Source organism: Heteronotia binoei, chromosome 13 (assembly GCF_032191835.1).
Source record: "Heteronotia binoei isolate CCM8104 ecotype False Entrance Well chromosome 13, APGP_CSIRO_Hbin_v1, whole genome shotgun sequence".
NCBI classification, from domain to species: domain Eukaryota; kingdom Metazoa; phylum Chordata; class Lepidosauria; order Squamata; family Gekkonidae; genus Heteronotia; species Heteronotia binoei.
In genome coordinates this window covers 18,664,464-18,688,692 of record NC_083235.1, presented here as the reverse complement: position 1 = coordinate 18,688,692, position 24,229 = coordinate 18,664,464, and the positions used below count along the sequence as shown (strand labels likewise).

General features: G+C 44.9%; 1 protein-coding gene across 1 annotated transcript in view; it reads right to left on the bottom strand.

The window, feature by feature from the left end:
- Nucleotides 1-24,229, bottom strand: part of GMIP (GEM interacting protein) — a 104,017-nt gene that overhangs the window by 35,038 nt on the left and 44,750 nt on the right. The window contains exons 3-13 of the mRNA XM_060253428.1: nt 24,038-24,131; nt 22,162-22,237; nt 21,760-21,823; nt 15,871-15,996; nt 14,511-14,575; nt 13,829-13,939; nt 13,198-13,278; nt 11,001-11,177; nt 9,645-9,782; nt 7,675-7,865; nt 2,401-2,525 (exon numbers count right to left, since the gene is read on the bottom strand). Of these exons, the coding sequence (XP_060109411.1) occupies nt 2,401-2,525; nt 7,675-7,865; nt 9,645-9,782; nt 11,001-11,177; nt 13,198-13,278; nt 13,829-13,939; nt 14,511-14,575; nt 15,871-15,996; nt 21,760-21,823; nt 22,162-22,237; nt 24,038-24,131 (1,248 nt within the window). The remainder of the gene's footprint in view (nt 1-2,400; nt 2,526-7,674; nt 7,866-9,644; nt 9,783-11,000; nt 11,178-13,197; nt 13,279-13,828; nt 13,940-14,510; nt 14,576-15,870; nt 15,997-21,759; nt 21,824-22,161; nt 22,238-24,037; nt 24,132-24,229) is intronic.

Sequence of the window (24,229 nt, the reverse complement as noted above, 5' to 3'; positions counted from 1 at the left end):
CCCGCAAACCCAGGGCTTTTTTTGAGCAGGAACGGACAGAAACACAGTTCTGGCTGGGTTGGCATCAGAGGGTGTGGCCTAATATGCAAATAAGTTCCTGCTGGGCTTTCTCCACACAAAAGCCCTGCGTGAAACAATGGTGATGTCAGGGGGTGTGGCCTAATATGCAAATTAGTTTCTGCTGGGGTTTTTCTACCAAAAAAGCCCTGCACAAACCAAACCGCATTTTTGTGGTTCATGCCCATCTGTACTCAAAATAAGGTGGCTTGGTAACTTTGTTAGGTTTTGAGAAGGTTGCTCAGGGTTCCGGGTGCTGGGACCAGGAACAACACCTCTGCACTGTGGTTTCAGTCCTGACATTACCTCTGTATGGTTTTCCAGCTAACATGGCCTAATTAGACATTCCGATGGGGTTAACAATTGGGGTTGATTCTGCTAGGGGAAAATCACTTTGAAAATATTAAGGCTTTCGGTCCTAAACCAGGGCTTTTTTGGTAGAAAAAGCCCAACAGGAACTCATTTGGATATTAGACCACACCCCCAATGTCAAGCCAGCCGGAACAGTGTTCCTGTGCATCCTGCTCAAAAAAAGCCCTGGATTGCTCACCAATATTACCTCTAAGCTGCAGAGTCTTGTGAGCAAAAATTCTACTTTGTGAGCTACTGGTATGAAAGCTGTGAGCGACACAGCTTTAATTGTGAGCTACTGTATAAATTATTATGCTCTGGGGCCATCCTTCCTGAGCTAAGACAAAAATGTGTGAGCCGGAGGCTAAAAAACTGTGAGCTAGCTCACACTCACTGAGGTTAGAGGGAACACTGCTCCTAACCATATTTTTTGCAGGCAGAAGGCTCTTCCCACCGGCAGAAGAGAGAGGGGGGCAGCAGTATCGCTGATTCTCCCCTCTCCCTGTAGATGCCTGCTTCACACCCTGCACTGTTCCTCCCTTCTTACATAGCCAAAGAGAAGGGGAGGAAAATGGGCCTGAAAAAAAAAATCATCTTTAACGACAGTGGGTAATCTGTTAGAGAGTCAGCAGGTCAGAAGGCATTACCAGAATCGTTCAATTTGGCCTCCGTCTACGCCGCGCCATGAAATTCATTCTGACTTTTACTAGATGAAGGTAATTTCCGTGCACCAAAGTGCAGCACCTTATTTAGGAGACGTCCTGTCACGATGAAGCAGAGAATCCATCCCTCCAAGCAGCAGATGCCAATAATTAATCAGCGTTCTATCTTTCAGGCAATCTATACGGCAAGCTTTCTAGCTTTTTATGAATACATCAGCTGGGGAAAGCCCAAAGGTACTTTAGCTCAAAGAAAATAACTGGGTGGTGGTGATGGGGGGAATATTAACTGCTTTTTAAATATTTCAAGTGAACAAATGTTCACCTAATCTACTGAGGGCTTTTAAAAAAGATATTTAAATTATTGGATGAGAGAACTGGGTTAAAGATTAGCAATTTTCATCTGCTTTCTCATACTGCCTTCCTCTTGGAATAAAGCATAAGCCTTTTCTTATACGGAAGCCACCCATAATCAGAAGGTCACTCACATATGCGTTGTTTGCCCCAACTTGGATGCTATCAGAAACTGGGTTTTCCTCCTGTTTCTTCATAGCATTATGGTGCTTCCTGCACCTTCTGGGGCTTTCCAGTGAACTCTTCCAAAACTGCTTTGCTTTGATGTTTTGGGAAAGATTGTAGCCAAGTTTGGGTGGCTTTCATGTGTACAGGATGGCCCTGTGGCGCAGAGTGTTAAAACTGCAGTACTGCAGTCCTAAGCTCTGCTCACGACCTAAGTTCGATCCCCAGCAGAAGCTGGTTTCAGGGAGCTGGCTTGAGGTTAACTCAGCCTTCCATCCTTCCGAGGTCGGTAAAATGAGTCCCAGCTTACTGGGGGGAAAGTGTAGATGACTGGGGAAGGCAATGGCAAACCACCCCGTAAAAAAGTCTACCATGGAAACGTTGTGAAAGCAACATCACCCCAGAGTCAGAAACGACTGGTGCTTGCACAGGGGACCTTTCCTTTCCATGTGTACAGGAAAGTCCAGATCTTCCCAGTCCAACCCACTTTGGCAACATTTCTTCATTCTACCCCCAAAGGGCTTATTTTTGTTTTTGAATTGACGATAGACACGCCATTATAGAGTTATAATGATCTGTTTATCAGGCTATCTGGACTCCCTACAAAGGTATCCCAGAAATAGGTTAGACTGGCCCAAGTTTACCTGCATGTTTCATGGCAACCACCATTTTTCTAGTTGGTCATCCCTGGTAGACTTCCATGGGCATCACACATTTTCATTGACAGAGCCCCAAAATATACAACAGCCATAAAATATGAAAACTCATCTGACGCATAAGACAGAAAGCTAACTTGGATTTTCACATATCTTACTTTGCTCGCTGCTTACAGAAGACGTCTTTCCGGAGGTGTCTTCTGAGGAGCTGCTGAGGTCGATGGCCGATGAAGAGATGTGACCGTAATGTGTGGCATTCTTTCTTCTGGCACTGGAGGGTGACCTGAGAAAGTAAAACGCTGTATGAATGTCCAGTGGTTTTTTTTGTAGCAGCAACTCCTTTGCATATGAGGCCACACACCTCTGATGTAGCCAATCCTCCAAGAGCTTACAGTATGCCATGTACTAAGAGCCCTGCAAGCTCTTGGAGGATTGGCTACAGGGCTTTTTTTGTAGCAGGAACTCCTTTGCATATTGGTCACACACCCCTAATGTAGCCAATCCTCCAAGAGCTTACAGGGCTCTTAGTACAGGGCCTACATGGCTATATCAGGGGGGTGTAGCCTAATATGCAAAGGAGCTCCTGCTACAAAAAAGCTCCACTAGTGACAAATGAGACTTCGACTGTGCTGATCACTGTTAGTCCAAATATAGCAGCAAAACTGGTATGGGAGGGAAAAGGGAGCAATTTCAGTGCAAAAGGTGTGACAAGAACGCCAAACCTGTTTGAGAACCTCTCCTAACCTCTTCTTAAGAACCTCTTCTAACAATGCCATCCTAAAGAGGCATACTCAGAATCCTGGTCAGGTGTCTTCAACAGGGCATACTTCCAGAAAATTGTACTGTGGGTGGACTGTAAGTTTCTTACTTTGTTACAGTGCAGTCTTAAGCAGAGTTATGCCCACGGCTTTTTTTTGTAGCAAAAACTCCTTTGCATATTAGGCTACACCCCCCTGATGTAGCCAATCCTCCAAGAGCTTACAGAAGACCCTGCAAGAAAAGTCCTGTAAGCTCTTGGAGGATTGGCTACATCAGGGGGGTATAGCCTAATATGCAAAGGAGCAGGGCTTTTTTTTTTAGCAAGAATGCACAAGAACGCAGTTCTGGCTGGCTAAGTGTTAGGGGGTGTGGCCTAATATGCAAATGAGTTCCTGCTGGGCTTTTTCCTAGCAAAAAAGCCCTGCAAAGAAGTTCCTGCTACAAAAAAAGTCCTGGTTATGCCCTGTTGTTTTCTTAATGCTAGGCATCAAAGCAAGAAGGGAGCATAGTTTTAAAGGGGAGCACAGTTTGATAAGTCCAGCTCCTTCTTCTCCGGCGGGGAGGGCGGGATATAAATCCAGTAAACTTAAACTTCTCTGTCTGGAGCTACAGTGAGTACAAACTTCCTTCCTCTGCCCACTCCAAGTCCTGGTCCGCTTCCTCACTAGCAGTTGCTCTGCCCCCAGGCTTCTGCATTCCCCCAGCTCAAGCGATCAATTCCCCACCAGTTGCTGCATGGGCTCATTTTGACCTGCAGCTCCCTGCAATTTCCCTTACGGCTTCTGGATCTCTAAAACAACAAGAGCAGGAAGCTGCAGGGGAACCTGGAGGGAGCCACAGATCAAAATGGGCCTGTGCAGCAACTGGTGGAGAACTGATTGCTTGAGCCGGGGAAAGCAGAAAACCGGGGGACAAGCAACTGCTAGGGAGGAATCAGTCTTGGAGTGGACTGTGGCCGTTGAAAACACCGTATTCCTCCTTTCTCCCCAAGACATCATACACAGTGACTTAAAGACATCTCATCCTCATCGCCACTGTTGTTTTCTTAGGGCTAGATATCAAAATAAGGAAGCAGAATGGTTTCAGACAGAAGCGCACACCTAGGATTGCCAAGTCCCCCACAGCCTCCAGCATTTTGGGAGGGAAAAACTTTATGGCACCCATTGTACCCTCCCAAATCGCTAGAGCATCTGGGAAAACCATAGAGTTTTCCCGGAAATACCTAGAGCGGCTGGTGCGCACCATTGTGACGACGTCACTTGTGGGTGACATCATTGCACCGGCAACATCGGGGGAGGTTCCTCCCGCCAGCCCAGTATGGGCCAGCGGGTTGGGAACCTCCCGGGCTGAAGAACTCCCATCCGGACCAGGGGCTTGGCAGCCCTACGCACACCAGTTCCTGGAGTAGACTCAGGCAATCTAAAATACTAGGCTAGATTGAAGGAACAGAGTTGTTAAACACTGCAGACCCTTCTAAGACCACGGAAGCCAATGGGTTTAGAAGGCTATAACTCAGGATGCTCTGTTTAATTCACCATGTCTTGGTTCTGCAATTAATAAAAGACAATAGGAAAAGTTTTTCCTCGCCATTTCCTACTTTTATATAATTTGTTTTCCATTGCAGCTTATTTGAGTGTTTTTATGTTCCCTCTCCATGACATGGGGGAATCTATTTGTTCTTCAATATTTTTCACATCATAATCTTGCCTGATTGCTATTAATGCTTTGTTCTTAGTTTTTTTATGTTCTTAATTTATGCAAAAAGCAATAATCAAGCTTCACTGTTCAGCGTTAAGCTTGTAATTGTGTTACGGTTTCTCTTTCTATTTACCTAATGAGAGATTGCCGTGGGAAATACGGTAAACACTTTAGGTAAAAAAGCACCAAATTATTCCCCTGCACTTACAGCAAAGAGGGGGTATTACATAACCTCTCTAAAAAGTTGGTTTGGGCTCACATACCACTGAGTGAAAAAGAGCCCCGTGGTAAGAGTGGTAAGCTGCAGAACTGCAATCCAAGCTCTGCTCACGACCTGAGTTCAATCCCGGCAGAAGCTGGTTCAGGTAGCTGGCTCAAGGTTGACTCAGCCATCCATCCTTCGGAGGTTGGAAAAAAGAGTCCCCAGCTTGCTGGGGGTAAAGTGTAGATGACGGGAAGGCAATGGCAAATCACCCCATAAAATGCCTGCCATGAAAACATTGTGAAAGCAACATCACCCCAGAATCAGAAATGACTGGTGCTTGCCCAGGGGACTACCTTTACCTTTACCATTGCATGATAAATATTTACACAACTTTTCTCTTAGATTTGAATAAATGTGCTTTGCTCTCAAATTATTGTCCACTGCATCCACACAGGGATTTATCCCCATGAGCCGTGAGAAGTCCTGTGAAATTTGGGAGCATCCAGATGAATATCATGTCCAATCCAAGCCTGAACTCTCTAGCTCTTATATTTCCCCCATTTGAGTCAGACCAAAAATAAACCTTCTTTAATTTGCCTCAGAGGGGAAGCTACAGGGTTGCTGCGAGTGGAACTTAATGTTCATCATAATGTTCCAACTGCAGCCCGTTGGACAGGGGGATTGGGTGAAGCTCAGTTATCAAAATGGCAAGGCTGAGCTCTGATTCCCAACCACTGCTCTTTCCCACCCATTTAAGAGAGTTCTTCTTCTTCCTGAATTGAGCTATGTTGCAGCATTGCTGCAGGACTCAGCAGGGAAAGATGGAAGGGAAGGGAGGGGAAGGGGAGGGGAGGAGAGGGGAGGGAAGGGAAGGGAAGAGGAGAGGAGAGGAGAGGAGAGGAGGGGAGGAGAGGAGAGGAGAGGAGAGGAGAGGAGAGGAGAGGGGAAGGGAAGGGAAGGGAAGAGGTGAGGAGAGGAGAGGGGAAGAGGAGAATGGAAGAGGAGAGGAGGGAAGGGGAGAGGAGAGGAGAGGATAAGGGAAGGGAAGAGGAGAGGGGAAGAGAAGAGAAGAGAAGAGAAGAGAAGAGAAGAGAAGAGAAGAGAAGAGAAGAGAAGAGAAGAGAAGAGAAGAGAAGAGAAGAGAAGGGAAGGGAAGGGAAGGGAAGGGAAGGGAAGGGAAGGGAAGGGGAAAGCGGAGGGGAGGGGAAGGAAAGGGAAGAGAAGAGAAGAGAAGATTACAGGTCATGGGGCTGCCAGAATCACAGCTACATTTGTGCTTTTGTGCATTTGTGATGCAGAAAAGGAGGAGGAGTCCGGGTGGCACCCACAAACTCCTTTCCTCCAGCTTGGCCGGGAGCTTACCCCTGATGAATGCATAAAACAAAGCCATTTCTCAATAACTATGAACCATTGAGGAGAAGCCTACAGATCCGAGAAGCAATTCCATTCCTTTTGCCTTGGGCTCATGGGTAGCAGTTGATGGGGTGGGGGGGAGGCAGAATGTTACATAGCCCAATCACATCAGATCTCAGAAGCTAAGGAGGGTTAGTGCTTGGATAGGAGATCACCAAAGAAGACTTGGCAGAGGAAGGCAATGGCAATCCACCTCTGCTTCTCACTTAGCCTTGAAAGCACCTTGCTAGGGTCACCATAACTTGGTTGTGACTTGACAGCCCTTCAAAGGGAGGGACCGTGGCTCAGTGGTAGAGCATCTGCTTGGGAAGCTGAAGGTCCCAGGTTCAATCCCTGGCATCTCCAACTAAAAAGGGTCCAGGCAAATAGGCATGCAAAACCTCAGCTTGAGACCCTGGAGAGCTGCTGCCTGAGTAGACAATACTGACTTTGATGGACCAAGGATTCAGTAGAAGGCAGCTTCATATGTTCAACATACATACTGGATGATGTGAAAGACCTCCCCCTGAGACCTGGAGAGCTGCTCGTCTGATTGGACAATACTTGATGGACCAATGGCCAGATCCAGGATAAGGAAACATGACATGTGTTCACATACCATAGTCACATACCAAAGTGAGAGGAGCAGGGGTCATTTTGTAGGACTTGCAGAACTCAGTGAGGGTCTGGTATCCCTCAGGCATCCGCACCCCTGACATCACCAGCAGAAATTCAGTTGCATATTAGGCCACACCCTCTGACACCAAGTCAGCTGGAACTGCGTCCCTGCTTTAAAAACTCCTGGTTGTTAGAGAGGGGTGAAAGAGGAGCTCAGTAGCATAACTCATTTGCATATGCCGCACCCCCAACATCAGGGTGTGTGGCATATGCAAATATGCTAATGAGAGAATAAAAGCAAAAAAAAGAAAGTTATAGATAGGGGGAGAAGGAAGGAAGGATGGAAGGGATAGAGAGGCAGGGGGAGGGCAGAGGGGAAGCAGATAAAAAAAAAAAGGAAAATGGGGAAGGAGAGAGAGAACGAAGATGGGGATGGAGGAGGAGAGAAGGGAGGGAGGGAGGGAGGAAGGAAGGAAGGAAGGAAGGAAGGAAGGAAGGAAGGAAGGAAGGAAGGAAGGAAGGAAGGAAGGAGAAAGAGAAAGAGAAACAATGAGATCCCAGAAATATATCTGAGACCCAACCACTCTAAAAAGTGGGACATAGCCAGAAAAAAATGTAATATGTAGTAAGGTCTCACAGGTTGGCAGAACATGGGGAAATCAAAGATGACGCATTGGGGTGCAGAGCCGTATATTAGAACTGACACAGAATATAGACAGAGAATTTGGGTGAGTGAAGGAGTAAAGGTTGTACTTTTTACCTTGACCCTGAGGGGACAAATTCCTTAAAAGTGTACTCTTCCACTGGAAGTTCTTTTCTTTGCAGCTTCTGAATGAACTCCAAGTATTTCTCGCCGACCTTGTAGGGCTTGCAGAACTCAGTAAGCGTTTGGTATCCCTCAGGGATCCGCTCCGCTTGGGCTTGCCGAAGCATGAACATCCTTAAGGTGACCTGAGGGAAACAGCACCCAAACACGGTGACAATTAATGAGCTTAAGAAGAAGATCCTATGAAGGTCAGAACTGATTTTGAACTTTGTAGAATGCACCACAATTTTCAGCTAGTGACTTACAGCATGTGTTGTGAGCTAGGAAGAAGAAGAAGAATTGCAGATTTATACCCCACCCTTCTCTCTGAATCACAGAGTGGCTTACAATCTCCCATATCTTCTCCCCCCACAACAGACACCCTATGAGGTGGGTGGGGCTGAGAGGCTCTCCCAGCAGCTGCCCTTTCAAGGACAGCTCCTACTAGAGCTATGGCTGACCCAAGGCTATTTCAGCAGGTGTAAGTGGAGGCGTGGGGAATCAAACCCAGTTCTCCCAGATAAGAGTCTACACACTTAACCACTACACCAAACTGGCTCGCTCTGGTTAATGGTTCAGCTCCCACTTCAGCCATGTCTAAGTGACATCTGGCCTACCATTATTTTTCAGTCTCAGCCTGCCCTCTTCAGTATGGAGCTAGCTGTGCTGACTAACCTTACAAGACTGTTGTGATCAATTTAAGTGCCTTGGCACTTTCCACACACAAAGTAAGTGGGAGGGCTTCTGGAGTTCTGGCCCTGCTGATGGACCTCTTGTTGGCCCCTGAGTTTTGGCCACTGTGTGACAGAGTGTTGGACTGGATGGGCCATTAGCCTGATCCAACAAGGCTTCTCTTAGTTCTTATGTCTGGGGCAATGATGCTCAATATTCTTGATGCTTGGGGGGCAACAGTGGGAGGGCTTCTGGAGTTCTGGCGCAAAAATGGCTGGCACTCCCGGAATCACTACAGGGGATTTCATAGTGACCCATAGCGATTTCAACCTGGAAGGAGGGGTTGAAAACTGGAAGGAACTGCTCTTAGTAAAAACGACTCAGGCATGCCTCACTGCCAGGACAGTTGCGGGAGCCTGTGAAAAGGTAACAGTATTCCGGTAGCAGCCAGTTACTGAATCAGGTCTGTCTGAAATGCCAGCAGAAACCCATTACTGTTCAGTAACTGACCAGCTGCCATACTGAAATACTTTGGTAGTGTGAAAAAGCCCAAACTGTCTTCCTCAAATCTGTGTTTTTCTCCACATGGAACTGTTACTAAATTCCCCTAGAGGGTAGTTCCCTTCATGTCCTATGATGATCACTTCATGTCTTATATGAAAGAAATTTATGCTTCTCCTCTATCATTCTTTTCTTTCTCTGCTTCTCATTTTCAAATGCCTTTCCCCAGCTTCTTTGTTAGCCAACTGCATGCATAATAATACCAGGCTGACACTATATCGAACAGCCAGTTTCCTTATCACTACCCTTCCAGGAAGCCCCACCAAACAATGGGCACATCCACAAACCAATTGCCCTTTCATCACACCCCCTCCAGCCTAGAAATAGCAGCTCTCCAGCAGCCCTGGCCCCACTCAATGCACAGCAGCCAAGAAGGTCAGAGCGCCTGCTCCGGCTGCAACGCCACTGAGGATGTTCTCTGCAGCTGAGAACGAAACGTCTGGAAGGAAAACTTTCTCCAGTAAAACACGGCACTTGAGCCCGAAAGATTCTACAAACCCTAATATATCGAACTCATTTGCATATTAGACCACACCCCTGACATCACCAGCAGAAATTCAATTGCATCTTAGGCCACACCCTCTGACACCAAGCCCGCTGGAACTGCGTTCCTGCTTTTAAAAGTCCTGGTTGTTAGAGAGGGGTGAAAGAGGGTGGGAAGATTCCTAGCAGGTGGCCAACTTGCTACTCACCCGCGTCATCACGTCATCTCCCTGGTACACCAGCTTGCGGATGTGGGAGACAATCCTCTCCCGGACTTTCTTCAGCTCCTGCTGGCGACTGTTGACATCGCAGATGCAGGTTTTGTAGATGACTTCTGACTCCTGAGCCTGGGTGCAACAAAACACAAAGTGACAGGAGAACTGGGGAAGCGCAGAGCTGGAAATGCAGGAGGTGAGGTACTTGAATGTTGGGGAGATGGACGCCTACAGGTAGAGCCGTGTACGGGCCTGAAAGGTTCCACACTTGGCATCCACAAACAGTGGACAGATATTTATTCTGAATTATTTAATAGGATTGCCAGCTCCAGGATGGGAAACATCTGGATATTTTGGGGGGTGGAGCCTATGGAGGGGAGGGTTTGACTCCAGTGCAGTATAATGGCAGAGTCCACCTTCCAAAGTGGCCATTTTCACCGGGTGAACTGATCTCTGTCGCCTGGAGATCAGTGGAAACACAAAGAGATCTCCCTAGCTAGGCAGAGGCCCAAGATATTCAGAGCAGCCGAGGTGGTGATGGTAGGCTCCTGCTAGGATTGCCAGGTCTTTCCTGGTAACCAGCAGAAGATGGGAGGAACTTATAGGGGGCAGGATGTTGTGGCAACATGTCTATGTCACTTCCAACATGACCCAGAAGAGATGTCATCGTGCAGTGATGCTGGGTGATGCTCTACTCTATGGTAAATTTGGCTCCTACCATGGAGTTTTTGCCCAAATACCAGAGTGTCATCCTGATGTGATGACATCAGTTCCAGGTCACATTGGCAATGATTCAGATGCACTGCTGCACGTCAGCTCTTTTTTGGGGTAAGTTCCCTCCAATGATCAGCTGGTCAGAGGTGGGGCCATAGGACCAGGCAGCAGGGGACCCCCCCACACCTCCACTGGGGGTCTGGCAACCCTAGCCCCTGAGGCAGATGGCTCCAGTTGCCACTTTGGTGTAGACCCAGTTTGGTGTAGTTAAGTGTGCGGACTCTTATCTGGGAGAACCGGGTTCGATTCCCCACTCCCCCACTTGCACCTGCTGGCATGGCCTTGTGTCAGCCATAGCTCTGGCAGAGGTTGTCATTGAAAGGGCAGCTGCTGTGAGAGCCCTCTCAGCCCCACCCAGCTCACAGGGTGTTTGTTGTGGGGGAGGAAGGTAAAGGAGATTGTGAGCCGCTCTTTGGAGTGGAGGGCGGGATATAAATCCAATATCTTCTCATCTTCATCTTCTTCTTCTGGGTCCCTTGACCACAAGGACGCTACAAATCCAAGGTCTACCTGAGAGACCAAATTCCCCCGACCAGAAGGTGTGACAGCAAATCTCTCAGCATCTCCAGCTCATACCTTTAACTGCACCTCCTCTCGATAGCGACGCCGTTTCTCCAGCTGCTTGTTGCCACTCCCTGCAGTGCCTTGGCACTCTTCTTCTGCTCTGGCGCTCAGCACTTTGGCTTTCTCCAAATCTTCGCAGCGCTGGAGGTAATGTTGGCGGGACTTGCGCATAGAGGACAAGGAGTCATTCTGCAAGTGGAGGAGTTATCATCATTTAGAGCAAATTGTGGCTTTACATGGCTTTGCTTGCCCTTGACCTACCCAACTTTATCCTGAACTATGCTTCTATTAGGGCTGCCAACCCCCTGGTCTGGGTGGGGGTTCTCCCACCCAGGAGGTTCCCAACCCGCACTAGGCCAGTGGGGGGAACCTCCCCCTATGTCGCCAGCGCGATGACCCACGAGTGATGTCATTGCACTGGCAATGCCACGCGGCGGCCACTCTAGGTGTTTCTAAGGAAACTATGGTTTTCCCGAACACTCCAGCAATTTGGGAGTGAAAACTCTATGGTACAATAGGTACCATAGAGTTTTTCCCTCCCAAATGCTAGAGCATCTGGGAAAACCATAGAGTTTTCCTGGAAATGTCTAGAGCAGCCAGTGCGCGGCATCACCAATGCGATGACTTCATTCATGGGTGACATCATTGCACCGCGCGTGCAAAGCGCACGTGAAACAAGTCCCCTGCCAGGGGCTGGGGGTGGGGCTTGGCAACCCTAGTTTCTATCCAAGCAGCTGCTTCCAAATGGCTTATGTGTTAAACCAAAAACTGCAAATGACTTTGGGTACTTTTGAAAAAGCTGTTCCATTTTGTTAAATTCATGGCTGGGTAATAGGGCTGCCAACCTCCAGGTGAAGGGGAATACACAAAGAGTGATCACATGTATCTTGAGCAACCAATAACCTATACAGGTCTAGTGATCGAAATTACTAAGCTAACTTACAAATTACAAAAAGTTTAGTCAGGCAGATAGGTTGGCACAAGTCCAATTCATAAAATGAGCCTGACGCAGCAATTTTTGCTGGCTACAGAAACACTGTGGAGGCAATGGAATAGAAATACGCTCAGATCAATTGCTGCTTTTTCTAGGAAATCCCAAGCCTGACGAAAGTGGTGAATGAAGCAGGAAGTGCAAGTTAACAATCTTGTCGCGATCTACTTTACGGGATTTAAAGAAGTCCTTTTTCACTTGTTTTATGAATGGGACTTGTGAGAACCTGCATACCTTACTAAACTTTTTTTTTTGTAATTTGTAAGTTAGCCTACTTATTAGAACCACTAGTTAGCCTACTTATTAGGACCACTAGATCCAAGTGGGCAGCCATGTTCATCTGAAGCAGTAGAACAAAGTAGGAGTCAAGTTCACCTTTAAGACCAACAAAGTTTTATTCCTCGTCTGATGAAGTGTGCTGCGAGCACACGAAAGCTTACATTCTGAATAAAACTTTGTTGGTCTTAAAGGTGCACTGGACTCCTACTTTGTTCAAGACCTATATACGTTATTGGTTGCTCAACCTCCAGGTTGGCCTTCAGACTAACACAGATCAGTTCCCCTGAAGAAAATGGTTGCTTTGGGGGGTGGAGTCTGTGGCATTATACCCCATTGAGGTCCCTCCCCTCACAAGCCCTGCTCTACTCCCAGATCTCTAGGAATTTTTCCATCCCAGAATTGACAACCCTAGCAATGGATCTCTGCTAGAGCATCTGTGCTGCACACAGAAGGCTGCAGGTTTAACCCCTCAATGAAAAGGATCAGTTTGGAGGTAATATGAAAGAGCCAAGACCCTGGAGAATTGCTGCTGGTCAGAGTGGACAACACCAAACTGAACAGACCAGTGACCTGACTTAGTATAAGGCAGATCCCTGTGTTCATGATTCCTGCATGCAATGTTTCCTCTAAGTTGCAGTCTTGGGAGCAAAACTTCTACTTTATGAATTACTGGCATTAAAGTTGTGAGCTGCTGGCGTTAAAAGTTGTGAGCTACTGCATACCTTAGTGTGCTCTGGAGTCATCCTTCCTGAGCTAGGACAAGAATGTGTGAGCTGGAGGCTAAAAATCGGTGAGCTAGCTCACGCTAACTCAGCTTAGAGGGAACACTTCTGCATGTTATCCTTTAAAATCAATACTTGAAAACAGCTGCATGCCCTGTGCTTAGGAAGAAAAGCTGTAGTTTCTGTTTTCTCTCCTCCCTCTCAGGTGAGTTCTTACCATCCTTTTCTGCTCTTTCTGCCACTGATCTTTGAACTCCTTCCGCCACTTCTCAATTTCATTCCTCTTGGCCCAAAGAGGCTGCAAGGCAAGAAACTAGTCAGGGGTGAGGTGAAATAGAATCCCTAGCAGCTCCCTCCAGCATTTACAAAGCCAATGCTGGCCAGGCTGATGGGAGTTGTAGGCAAACAGCATCTGGAGAGCTACCGTTGAGCCACACAGATGTTTGAGAGCCACAAAACATGAATGTCAGATGTTTGAGAGCAGGCAGGAAGGAAGGCAGGCAGGCAGGCAGGAAGGAAGGAAGGAAGCAAAGAAGGAAGGAAGGAAGGAAGGAAGGAAGGAAGGAAGGAAGGAAGGAAGGAAGGAAGGAAGGAAGGAAGGAAGGAAGGAAAATAGATAGGGATGGGGATGTATGGAGAGGTGCAAAGAAAGCAACTTTAACTTTAAATGCATTCTCCAAGCCATTGGCTGGTTTGGCTTGGAAAAGTTATTTTAAAAGACAAATGTCTTCTCCAAGCCAGTCGACAGAGTCGCGGAGGCTTTAACAGCCACATAATATGTGTGAAAGAGCCACGCATGGCTAAGACGTTTTAGCGGCTGCCCTTCCAGCAAGCCAGAAACGCCATACCTTGTAGTATTCTTTCATCTGCAGAATTCCCGCAGTGTCAATGGCTAAATTCCCTGTCTTTATGTCGTGCTCCATAACCATAGTATATAGGGCCTGCAGGGGCATATAGTTCTGGAAAAAACAGAGAGTCAACAACATCATCAGCTAGTGAGATTATTCTGTTTGGAACAAGGACTCCGGAGTTCAAAACTCAGCTCACTGATGGACACACGTAAGGCTTTCTTTCAGATGCACCAACTCGGTATATGTCATACTCATCAATGTGTGGCAGGGTACCTTCCAGGAACTGCATCAGTTTGGCAGGAGTCCCATGTAGTTGCCACTGCATATGTTAAAAACTTGCCAAATATAGGGTTGCCAGCTCCAGGTTGGGAAATATATATACACACACGCATACACACACACACACACACAGGGCTTTTTTTTGAGCAGGAATGCACAAGAACGCAGTTCCAGCTGGCTTGGTGTCAGTGGGTGTGGCATAATATGCAAATGAGTTCCTGCTGGGCTTTTCTTACAAAAATAGCCCTGTATGTATGTGTGTGTGTGTGTGTGTGTGTGTATGACTAAGAAAGACTCTACAGATCAACTACTGAGTGAGGCCAAAAAGTCACTCATGCCAAAATACCTTCACACAACTTGCAAAGGGATATCAGAGACAAGAGTAGCCAGGAAACATTACCTGCTGGTTAACAGCATTTCTGCCCGTTTCAGCAATCTTCAAGATATTCTTTGCAAACTCAATCTCTGTAAATGATACCAACAGGAAATTTATAAAGAAAATGCACAGAAGGAGGAGAGAAAAAACCTTTTTTTCTAACACACACACAAAAAGGGGGTTTTGGAAAGCAAAAGGGTAGTTGTGTAAGAATGTTGTGGCAAAATAAAAGTCCAGGGGGATATAAATGGGAAGTCACAGGGAGCCATATTGGTCTGCAGTAGAAGAGAACATTTCAAGTTCAACTAGCACAATAAGATCAATAGGATTTCCAGGGGATAAGCTTTTGAGAATCAAAGCTCCCTTCTTCAGATATCTGACTAAGGAAACTTTGACTCTCAAAAACATGTGACTGTGTATAAAAGGCCACCAAGTTGCAGCTGGCTTATGGTGACCCTGTAGGGTTTTCAAGGCAAGAGACGTTTCGAGGTGGTTTGCCAGTGCATGCCTCTGCGCAGCAACCCTGAACTTCCTTGGTGATTCCCCCATCAAAGAACTAACCAGGGCTGACCTGTTCTTCACGTTTGGCTCCCTCTAGTGGTTGATTCAATAATACGTTGATTTATGTCTGGCATAAAAACTTGCAGTTTAAATCTGCAGGGAGATATGCTGGGCATAAATTGATGTAACATCAAATTGACTGCTAGAGGGAGCAAAACATGTGCAGAACAGAAACACCTCCTCCCCTAAGCAACAGGAAGACGAAAGCAAGGAAAATGAGAATATGGAAGAGCTCTAAATCCTAAAATCAGATGAGATCGGGCTAGCTTGGGCCATTCAGATCAGACCCTCCAAAGCTCATGCCTCAGAAATCTTGGTCTTTAAGGTGTTACTGGACTGAAATCTTATTAATTTATTTAAATGTGGGCTTTTGTGAGTCACACAGCTCTCTTCTTCAGATATGCTATTCCCCCCTTGTGGTCACATTTAGGGAGGAACAGTTATGCACCTGATCTGACATAACAATTTGTAACCTCTGTCCAGGATAAGTGATTTTTTTTTTTGGTTGCATAAACTTGGGAAAATGCGGGGGGGGGGGTTGTAGCAGGAACTCCTTTGCATATTAGGCTATACCCCTCATGTAGCCAATCCTCCAAGAGCGTACAGGGCTTTTAGTACAGGGCCTCCTTTAAGCTCCAGGAAGATTGGCAAAATCAGGGGTGTGTGACCTAATGTGCAAAGGAGTTCCTGCTACAAAAAAAGCCCTGGAAAATGTAATTTGGATGGGTCACTTCCAATTTAAAGGGGTGTGTGTATGGGGGAATGGGAATTTGGAGCAACAGTTGGCCTATTTAGAACAATGACGTTGGTAAATGAAGCCTACCATAATTGAGACGTTTGTCCACCCAGCTCAGGAGCTCCTTGACGTATTTGCACCACATCTTGGCATATTCCAGGGCCGCTTCCACGCCCCCATCGCACTTGATCAGCATCTCATCGGCTTCTTCAGCTGAGGAAAGGAATGGATGAGTTTCAATCAGCAGCTACCAAAGGAGCTGGAACAGTCAGGTATGGACGGGATCATTAACAGAATTAAATCTTGTGAAGCAAGTGAATCCATCTCCCTTGAGAGTCAGGATCATCATGAACTGGGAAACTTTTGGGAAGCTGTGCTCATTCAGCCACCATTGCTAACCAGGAGCTTTTCTGCATTCTCATTTTACTCACTGGTACGTTCCTGTTTCTTTGGGGAGTTTTCTGTTCCACAAGTGTTTTGTACTCTCTGCTGGTCAACTCAATATTACACAGGTTTATGCCCTGCATATCTCCCTGTAGAATTAAACCGTAGGCCAATTTTGCACAAGGGCTTATTCTGAGTGGAGTGCCCTTCTGTTCCTGGGGCTTCTCTCAGTTTTTGCACAAGCTGCCCCGGAGCTGCGAGTTGGTGCGCCGCTTTTCCACAGCAAATGAGATCCTCTTACAAGCAGTTTCTGCTTGCCGTGGAAAAGGAAACAGGAAAACCACCTCAATGAAACAGGCATTTACCAATGAGTAAAACGAGAATGCAGAAAAGCCCCAGGAGTCCAAGTAGGGTTTCCCTCTTTTTGCCTTGCTTTGCCTTTTTAGACACCCGCCACACACACACTGTGAAGTTACAAGGGCATTGCTAACCCTTGTAAGCATTCTGCCTTTTCTTTGTAATAGCATTCTGCTCCCTTTTTAAAGCTTAAATTGTTTATTTATTTATGTTAATTTGTATCCCGCCCTTTCCCGCAAGCGGGCTCAGGGCAGATCACAACAAGAGTTAAAACAATTAAAAACTACATGCTAAAGTCATAAAATACAATAAAACAGATAACACCTATATCAAAGGCAGTGATTCCCATTGGGCGCATTCTATATATCAGTACAACAGTAGGCCTAGAGATGAAATAATAAATGAAGATAAAATAATGTAGCATCATAGCAGGCAAGGGAGGTGAAGCAGATGGAAATAAGGATGTCCGTTGCCTCAACTGAAGGCCCGGCGAAACAGCTCCGTCTTGCAGGCTCTACGGAATGGCATCAAATCAGATAGGGCCCGGATCTTCACAGGGAGCTGATTCCACCAGGCTGGGGCCAAGGCTGAAAAGGCCAATCTGATCCATTCAAACGTTGCAGGTATCAGGGGGCAAGAATCAATCAATGATTACAAAGATCTGAAAATGTGGGAGGTTTTTTCTAAAGCATGTGAGCAGCTCTGGACCTGCCACTGTGAGGCCTCCACAAATTCAAACCCAATGCCATGAATAAAGTTCCCCCTAATTGTATTATGAGTATAAACCAGATTTGTGATAGTCATATACAATATGATATGCAACGTGACACACATAAATAATCCAGACTCCCTGCTTGTAACCTCTATACACATGTAACAATATAAGTCCCATACATTCATTTGGGACAGTGAACATGATTAGACATAAGTGATACCAATACTTCTGTAGTCTTTTTTTTGTGACCAAACTTTTTTATTTTGCAATATATTGAAATAAATTCATCTATTCAAATTCAAATATACTTCTCCAATACATTACATATTTTCCTCCCCCCCCCCCCTCTTATTCATGACCTCCGCCGGTACTTATAACAAATTAAAAGCATATTAAAGGTAAATTCACAGTTATAAAATTTTAGAAAGAAACAAAATTATCATTCACTAACCTTTTCTCTAATAATCACTTAGCACTTATTAAACACAACGCTCATAATTATTAATTCAGTTCCAGAGTTCCCCCTATCTTAGTCTTATCTTAACTCTCATATATATTTATTTACCAAATAACTATGTTCTACTAATGCTTTTATCACAATATCGCAATTCCTCTTTATCATTAAAAGTTCAGTTAATGTTGTCATACACTACTAAATATCTTTTCACCATTATAAAATTTTTACACAAAGAGTTATCTTTCAATAACCCTTTCTCTATAATTCACTTAGTATTTTTTTAAACACAAAACTCATAGTTATAAAATCAACTCCGGAATTCCAGCTGTCTTAATCTTATCAACTCATATATGTATAATTACCATGTAACTATATCCTACTAACTCAATAATCACGATTCTTCTTTATCATTTAAAGTTCAATTAATGTTGTCATAAACTACTAAATGACTCTTCACCCTCCATTGTATTTCCACGTAACTTTGGAATTTACTCCAGTCTTCTTTAAACTTCTCCAAATTGTTGTCTTTTAAGATTCTAGTAAGTTTGTCCATTTCACTCCAGTTAAGAACCTTTAAGACCTAGTCCCATTTTTCAGGTATTCAGTCTTGCTTCCACATTTGCGCATACAATGTTCTCGCAGCTGAAAGCAAATACCACAACAATGTTCTGTCTTGCTTCGGAAAGCTTTCCATTTGTAATCCCACCAGAAAGACATCTGGTGCTCTCCTAATATTATAACCCAAGATTTTCGAGATCTCCTGTTGAATCATTGTCCAAAATTGTTTCGCCTTTTCACAAGTCCACCACATGTGGTAGAAAGAACCTTCATGTTTTTTACATTTCCAACACCTATCTGAAGCTTGATTACTCATTTTTGTTAGCTTTTTAGGTGTCATGTACCATCTGTACAGCATTTTGAAACAGTTCTCTTTTATGTTATAGCACGTTGATATTTTCATTGAATTCTTCCATAGGTGTTCCCACGTCTCCATCTGTATTTCTTTATTAAAGTTAATTGCCCATTTAATCATTTGAGGCTTCACCACCTCCTCTTCTGTAGACCATTTCAATAGCAGTTTATACATCCTTGAGATCAATTTTTCATTCTCGCCCAACAGCATTTTCTCCATTTCTGTTTTCTCTCATCTTATACCTGTGCTCTTAATGTCTTTCTCTATCAAGCTTTTAATTTGTAACAGCTGAAACCAATCAAATTTGTCCTGCAGTTCTTCAACCGATTTCATTTCAACTTTGCCCCCCTTGAACTTTAGCAGTTGTTCATATGATACCCATTTCCCTTCCCTTACACTTTGCGGCATACTTATTACTTCTGTTGGCACAATCCAAAGTGGTTTCCTCTCATCTCCATACTTACTATATTTTTTCCAAGTATTCAGCAAACTCCTCCTTATATAGTGATGTGAAAAAAAACCATCCATCTTCTCTTTCCCGTAATACATATACGCATGCCAGCCAAAGATATTTCCATGTCCTTCTAGCACCAATAATTTTTTGTTGATCAAAGTCATCCATTCCTTAATCCATACCAAACAAACTGCATCATGATATAGCGTTAAATCAGGTAGTTGGAAGCCGCCTCTTTCTTTCGCATCTGTTAAGATTTTCATTTTGATTCTTGGTTTCTTGCCCACCCAAATAAACTCTGAAATCTTTCTTTGCCACAGGTTAAATTGTTTCTTATCTTTCACTATTGGGATAGTTTGAAATAAAAACATCATCGTTGGTAGAACATTCATTTTAACTGCAGATATCCTCCCCAGCATAGATATGTTTAGTTTATTTCATTTTAACATATCACCTTCTATTTTATGCTAGAGCTTTTCATAATTGTTCTTATATAAGTCAATGTTTTTCATCGTCATCTCCACACCTAAATATTTTACTTTGGAAGCAACTTCACATCCAGTGGCATTTTGTAATTCTTTCTGTTTGTTTAGTGTCAGATTCTTAGTAAGGATTTTCGATTTTTCTTTATTAATATAAAAACCAGCTATCTCACCATACTCTTTAATTTTCTTTAACAACAAAGGCATCACTTGTACTGGGTTCTCATTAATAAACATCACATCATCTGCAAAGGCTCTGTATTTATAGGAAAAACCTTTCAACTTCAATCCCTCTATTTCACTATCATCAATTTGGGTCAACAAGACCTCTAGGGTCATTATAAACAACAATGGAGATAGAGAGCAACCTTGTCTTGGGCCTTTGCTAATCTTTAGTTGTGCAGTTAAATCAGTATTCACACAGAGTTTTGCCTGTTGTTCTGTATATATTGCTTTAGTCATCCTTATAAAATCATCTCCTAATTTCATTTTCTCCATAACTGCAAACATAAAGTCCCAGTTAAGATTATCAAAAGCTTTTTCCGCATCCGCAAAAAATAAAGCCACCTCCTTTTCTGGATGTTTTTCATAGTATTCAACAATGTCTATTACATTTCTGATGTTATCCCTTATTCTGTAGTCTTTAGTGGTTCTCCATCGAAGAAGTTCTAAACATAATGGGATAAGTGGTCACTGAGATCTTGTATGGATTGCCCCAGTCTTTTGGAGTTCTTAGGACGGAAGATAAACTGTGGAGAGTCTATGCGTTCCATTGTGCTGAGGACTGTTTCTAAATAGCAACTTCCTTTACTATGAGGCAGAAGGAGGCACCTGCCTCAGTTTTGTATATACTCTGGGGCTTCTAAGACTTAAAACCAGGTCACTTTCCCCTGTCATTATTCCAATCATCCAATCAATGGTGTGAAAGACAGACCATGAAGCTCCTTCTTTTTCCATTGGCAGTTGCTAGGCAACCGAAGAGAGAAGCTCCTCACTGCTGTTCCAAACAAATTCCAAGTCAGCCATGTTGTGAAGTGGCTGCAGTCACAGAGTCACCAGTTCGAGGCTGGGAATCAGTAGAAACCTACCTTGGGGTGGGTGTCTCACTGGCATTGTAACCAATGTTCCCTCTAAGCTGTGGAGTCTCGTAAGCAAAAATTCTACCTTGTGAGCTGCCTGCATTAACCTTCTGAGTTACTGCATAAATTAGTTTGCTCTGGGGCCATTTTTCCTGAGCTAAGACAAAAATGTATGAACCAGAGGCTAAAAACCTGTGAGCTAGCTCACACAAACATAGCTTAGAGGGAACACTGATTGTAATGATGTCACCAGTGATGCAATGATGTCAATTCCAGCACAAGAAGCGAAGTCATCACATCGACAGTAGCACCCTAGAATTTGCCCACTCTAGAATTTGGTTTAACTATATTTATTTATTTATCAAATTTATATCCCGCCCTCCCCTAACGGGCTCAGGGCGGCTAACAACAGTTAAAAATCACATTGGATATTAAAAACAATATACAATAAAATCAATTCCACACATTCTTAACCATAAAATCCAAGATGCATGTCAATGTTTCTGAATACCTGTTCTGTCAGTGCTGTGGGGCATTTGCTACCTCCTCTTAACCGTAGAAGGCAAGCTTAAATAGTTCGGTTTTACAAGCCCGGCAGAACTGTGGCAGGTCCTGCAGGGCCCTGATGTTTTCGCGGAGGGCATTCCACAGAGCAGAGGCTATTGTCAAAAACGCTCTGGCTTTAGTGGTGGACAATCGAACTTCTTTCAGTCCAAGGATCTGAAGGAGATTTTGGACCCTGAACATAGTGCTCTCTGGGGAATGTATGGGGAGAGGCAGTCCCGAAGGTAGACAGGTCCCAGGCCATATGACCAGCACCTTGAAACCTATAGAGATTTGGGCAAATGCTAGGGGATAGTCCAGTGTGATATCACTTCTGGATCATGCGGAAGTGATGCCATGGCGTTGCCACCAATGCTGATAACCCCTATTTGTCCCTGCAGTTTTTTCCCTCAGCACAGCTGACTGGTGGTGGAATGAGCCAGCAGGAGTGGGAGGCTGTCCTCTCTGCTTAGTGGTGTTGGGGTGGAGGAAAAGAGTTTCTAAGGAAAAGGCAGATCTGTACTGATTTTTAACTAATAGAGCAGATCCATACTCGAATTTGGTCCTTTTGTTCTACTTCCTTGGCATTTACCTGTCATGTTTGCTGATTCTTCAGCCTCTGAATTTCTGTCATGCTCACGAAAACTGTCATCTGTCTGAGAAACAGAAGAGATGAGTGGAATTTAGGGACAGAACTTTTAAAGTAGTCCATCAGCTTCAAAAAATGCCCCTTCCCCCCTTTTCAAAGCCCTATTCAGTTGGTTTAACACGCAGTTACTTCATACCGGTGTAGTCCAGGGCTATTTTTGTAGCAGGGACTCCTTTGCATATTGGGCTACACCTCCCTGATGTAGCCAATCCTCCAAGAGTTTACAGTAGGCCCTGTAAGAAGAGCCCTGTAAGCTCTTGGAGGATTGGCTACATCAGGGGTGTGGGGCCTAATGTGTAAAGGAGTTTCTGCAACAACAAAAAAAAGTCCTGAGTTGTTTCATACCTGCAGTTGTTCAGGTTGTGTGTTTGGGTCTCCAGTGCTGTTGTCCTCCATATCGTCAACAAACAAATCGACTGCCCTGTAAAGAAAATTAAACCAACAAAGGAAATGACATATGAGGTTGAACAGAAGCGGGCCACTGCCTCAGGCCAAGGATTCTGAGTGCCCTTAAAGAGCAGCAGCTTTTCAGTTATTTAATTTATTACCTTTCCCATGCTGAGAGAAAAAAGATCATGTGCACCAAAATGCTTTTTGGTCATCCTGATAAAGTACCGTGTTTCTAATCGCAACGAGCAGGGCTTTTTTTGAGCAGGAACGCAGTTCCGGCTGGCTTGGTGTCAGAGTGTGTGGCCTAATATGCGAACAAGTTCCTGTTGGGCTTTTCCTTTAAAAAGCCCTGTGTGAAACAATGGTGATGTCAGGGGTGTGTGGCCTAATATGCAAATAAGTTCTTGCTGGGCTTTTTCTACAAAAAAAGCCCTGGCAATGAGTGTTCGAACGGTGTGGACACCATCAGCTAAGGTATATTCATGTGGAAATGTCCTCTTTTGGGGTTGGAACTAAAGGTTAGGAATATTCCTAATGTTGACCAAATCTTGGGTTTGTGTTCTCTGGTGAGTCAAGTCCAATAAACCATACCAGGCAAGGCCTCAAACACAAGAGTGAATTTTATTTGGATAAAGGGCATTCTATAAGCAACGCCAGCGGTTCAGAATTCTAACACCGTTACAGTTGCTTTTATAGTCTCCAAAACATTCCAGAATGCCTCTCCCACGTGTGTATTATTACACAGTTTTCATTACCATACAGAACTTTCAGTTGTCCGCTGTTTGTTCCACAATCCTTCCCCCCGCCCTGCTGAGTTAATGTGTTAGCTCATTGTTTTTTAGCCTCTGGCTCACACATTTTTGACTTAGCTCAGGAAGAATTGCCCCAGAGCAAATTAATTTATGCAATAGCCAAATTGCTTACTCACAACTTTAATGCCAGTAGCTCACGAAGTAGATTTTTTGCTCACAAGACTCCACAACTTAGAGGGAGTATTGGTTCTGGCCCCACTGGTGGACCTCCTGATGGCACCTGGGTTTTGGTCACCGGGTAACAATTTCGCACTCACCCTATGCCGCTCTGACATTCCTCTTTTCAGTGCTGTGTCCTTCCCATTTCCCACTATCTGTCCCGGGGCTTCACCTTGCCTCGCCGTTTTTGCAAGGTGAAGAGAAACCGCTAAAAACCAGTTTCTCTTTGAGCGTTTTCGCACTGACCTTTTACTGGCGCGACCACCCTCTTGACACCGGAGGATCTGCCCGGATTTCGCACAAGAAGCGCCGGCACACCCAAAAGAGCCGGCTACTTCCGTCGCGAAACCCGCTCAAACGGAAACCGCCAAGAAGCAGGAAAACGTTTGAGCGGGTTTCGCGACAGAAGTAGCTGGCTCTTTTGGGTGCGCCGGCGCTTCTTGTGCGAAATCCGGGCAGATCCTCCGGTGTCAAGAGGGTGGTCGCGCCAGTAAAAGGTCAGTGCGAAAACGGCCTTTGCTGCGCAAAAACAGTGGCACAAGCTGAAGCCCCAGGGCAAATAGTGGGAAATTGGAAGGACGCCACGCTGAAAAGAGGAACGCCAAAGCGGCATAGGGTGAGTGCGAAATTGGCAAGAGCGTTGGCCTGGGATGGGTCATTGGTCTGATCCAATATCTCTTATGTCCTTATTCAGGACAGGTCAGTAAAACTCTGGTTAGGTGACAATTCTAAGTCATTTTCCTGATCACATTTGCACTTTCCCCAGTGAAGATTGGTTCTGACTCTGGAACTGCTCAAGTCACACTGCCCTGCATAGATAATGGCCTGCTTTTTTTTTTTTTTTTGGTAAGAATACCTACGCATTTCCAATAGAAATTTCTAGGGCGTCCAAGCTCCGGAAAATCTCACTGTAGCGTTTCTTATTCTCAGCTCCTTTCGCTTGACTGTTGAGGTCTGGAAAGGAAGAACAGGATTAAAAAGCAATTTGAGGGAAGCCTTGCTCCAACAACAAAATGCAGAACCTAACCATGCATACCTCATCCTGGCCCTCG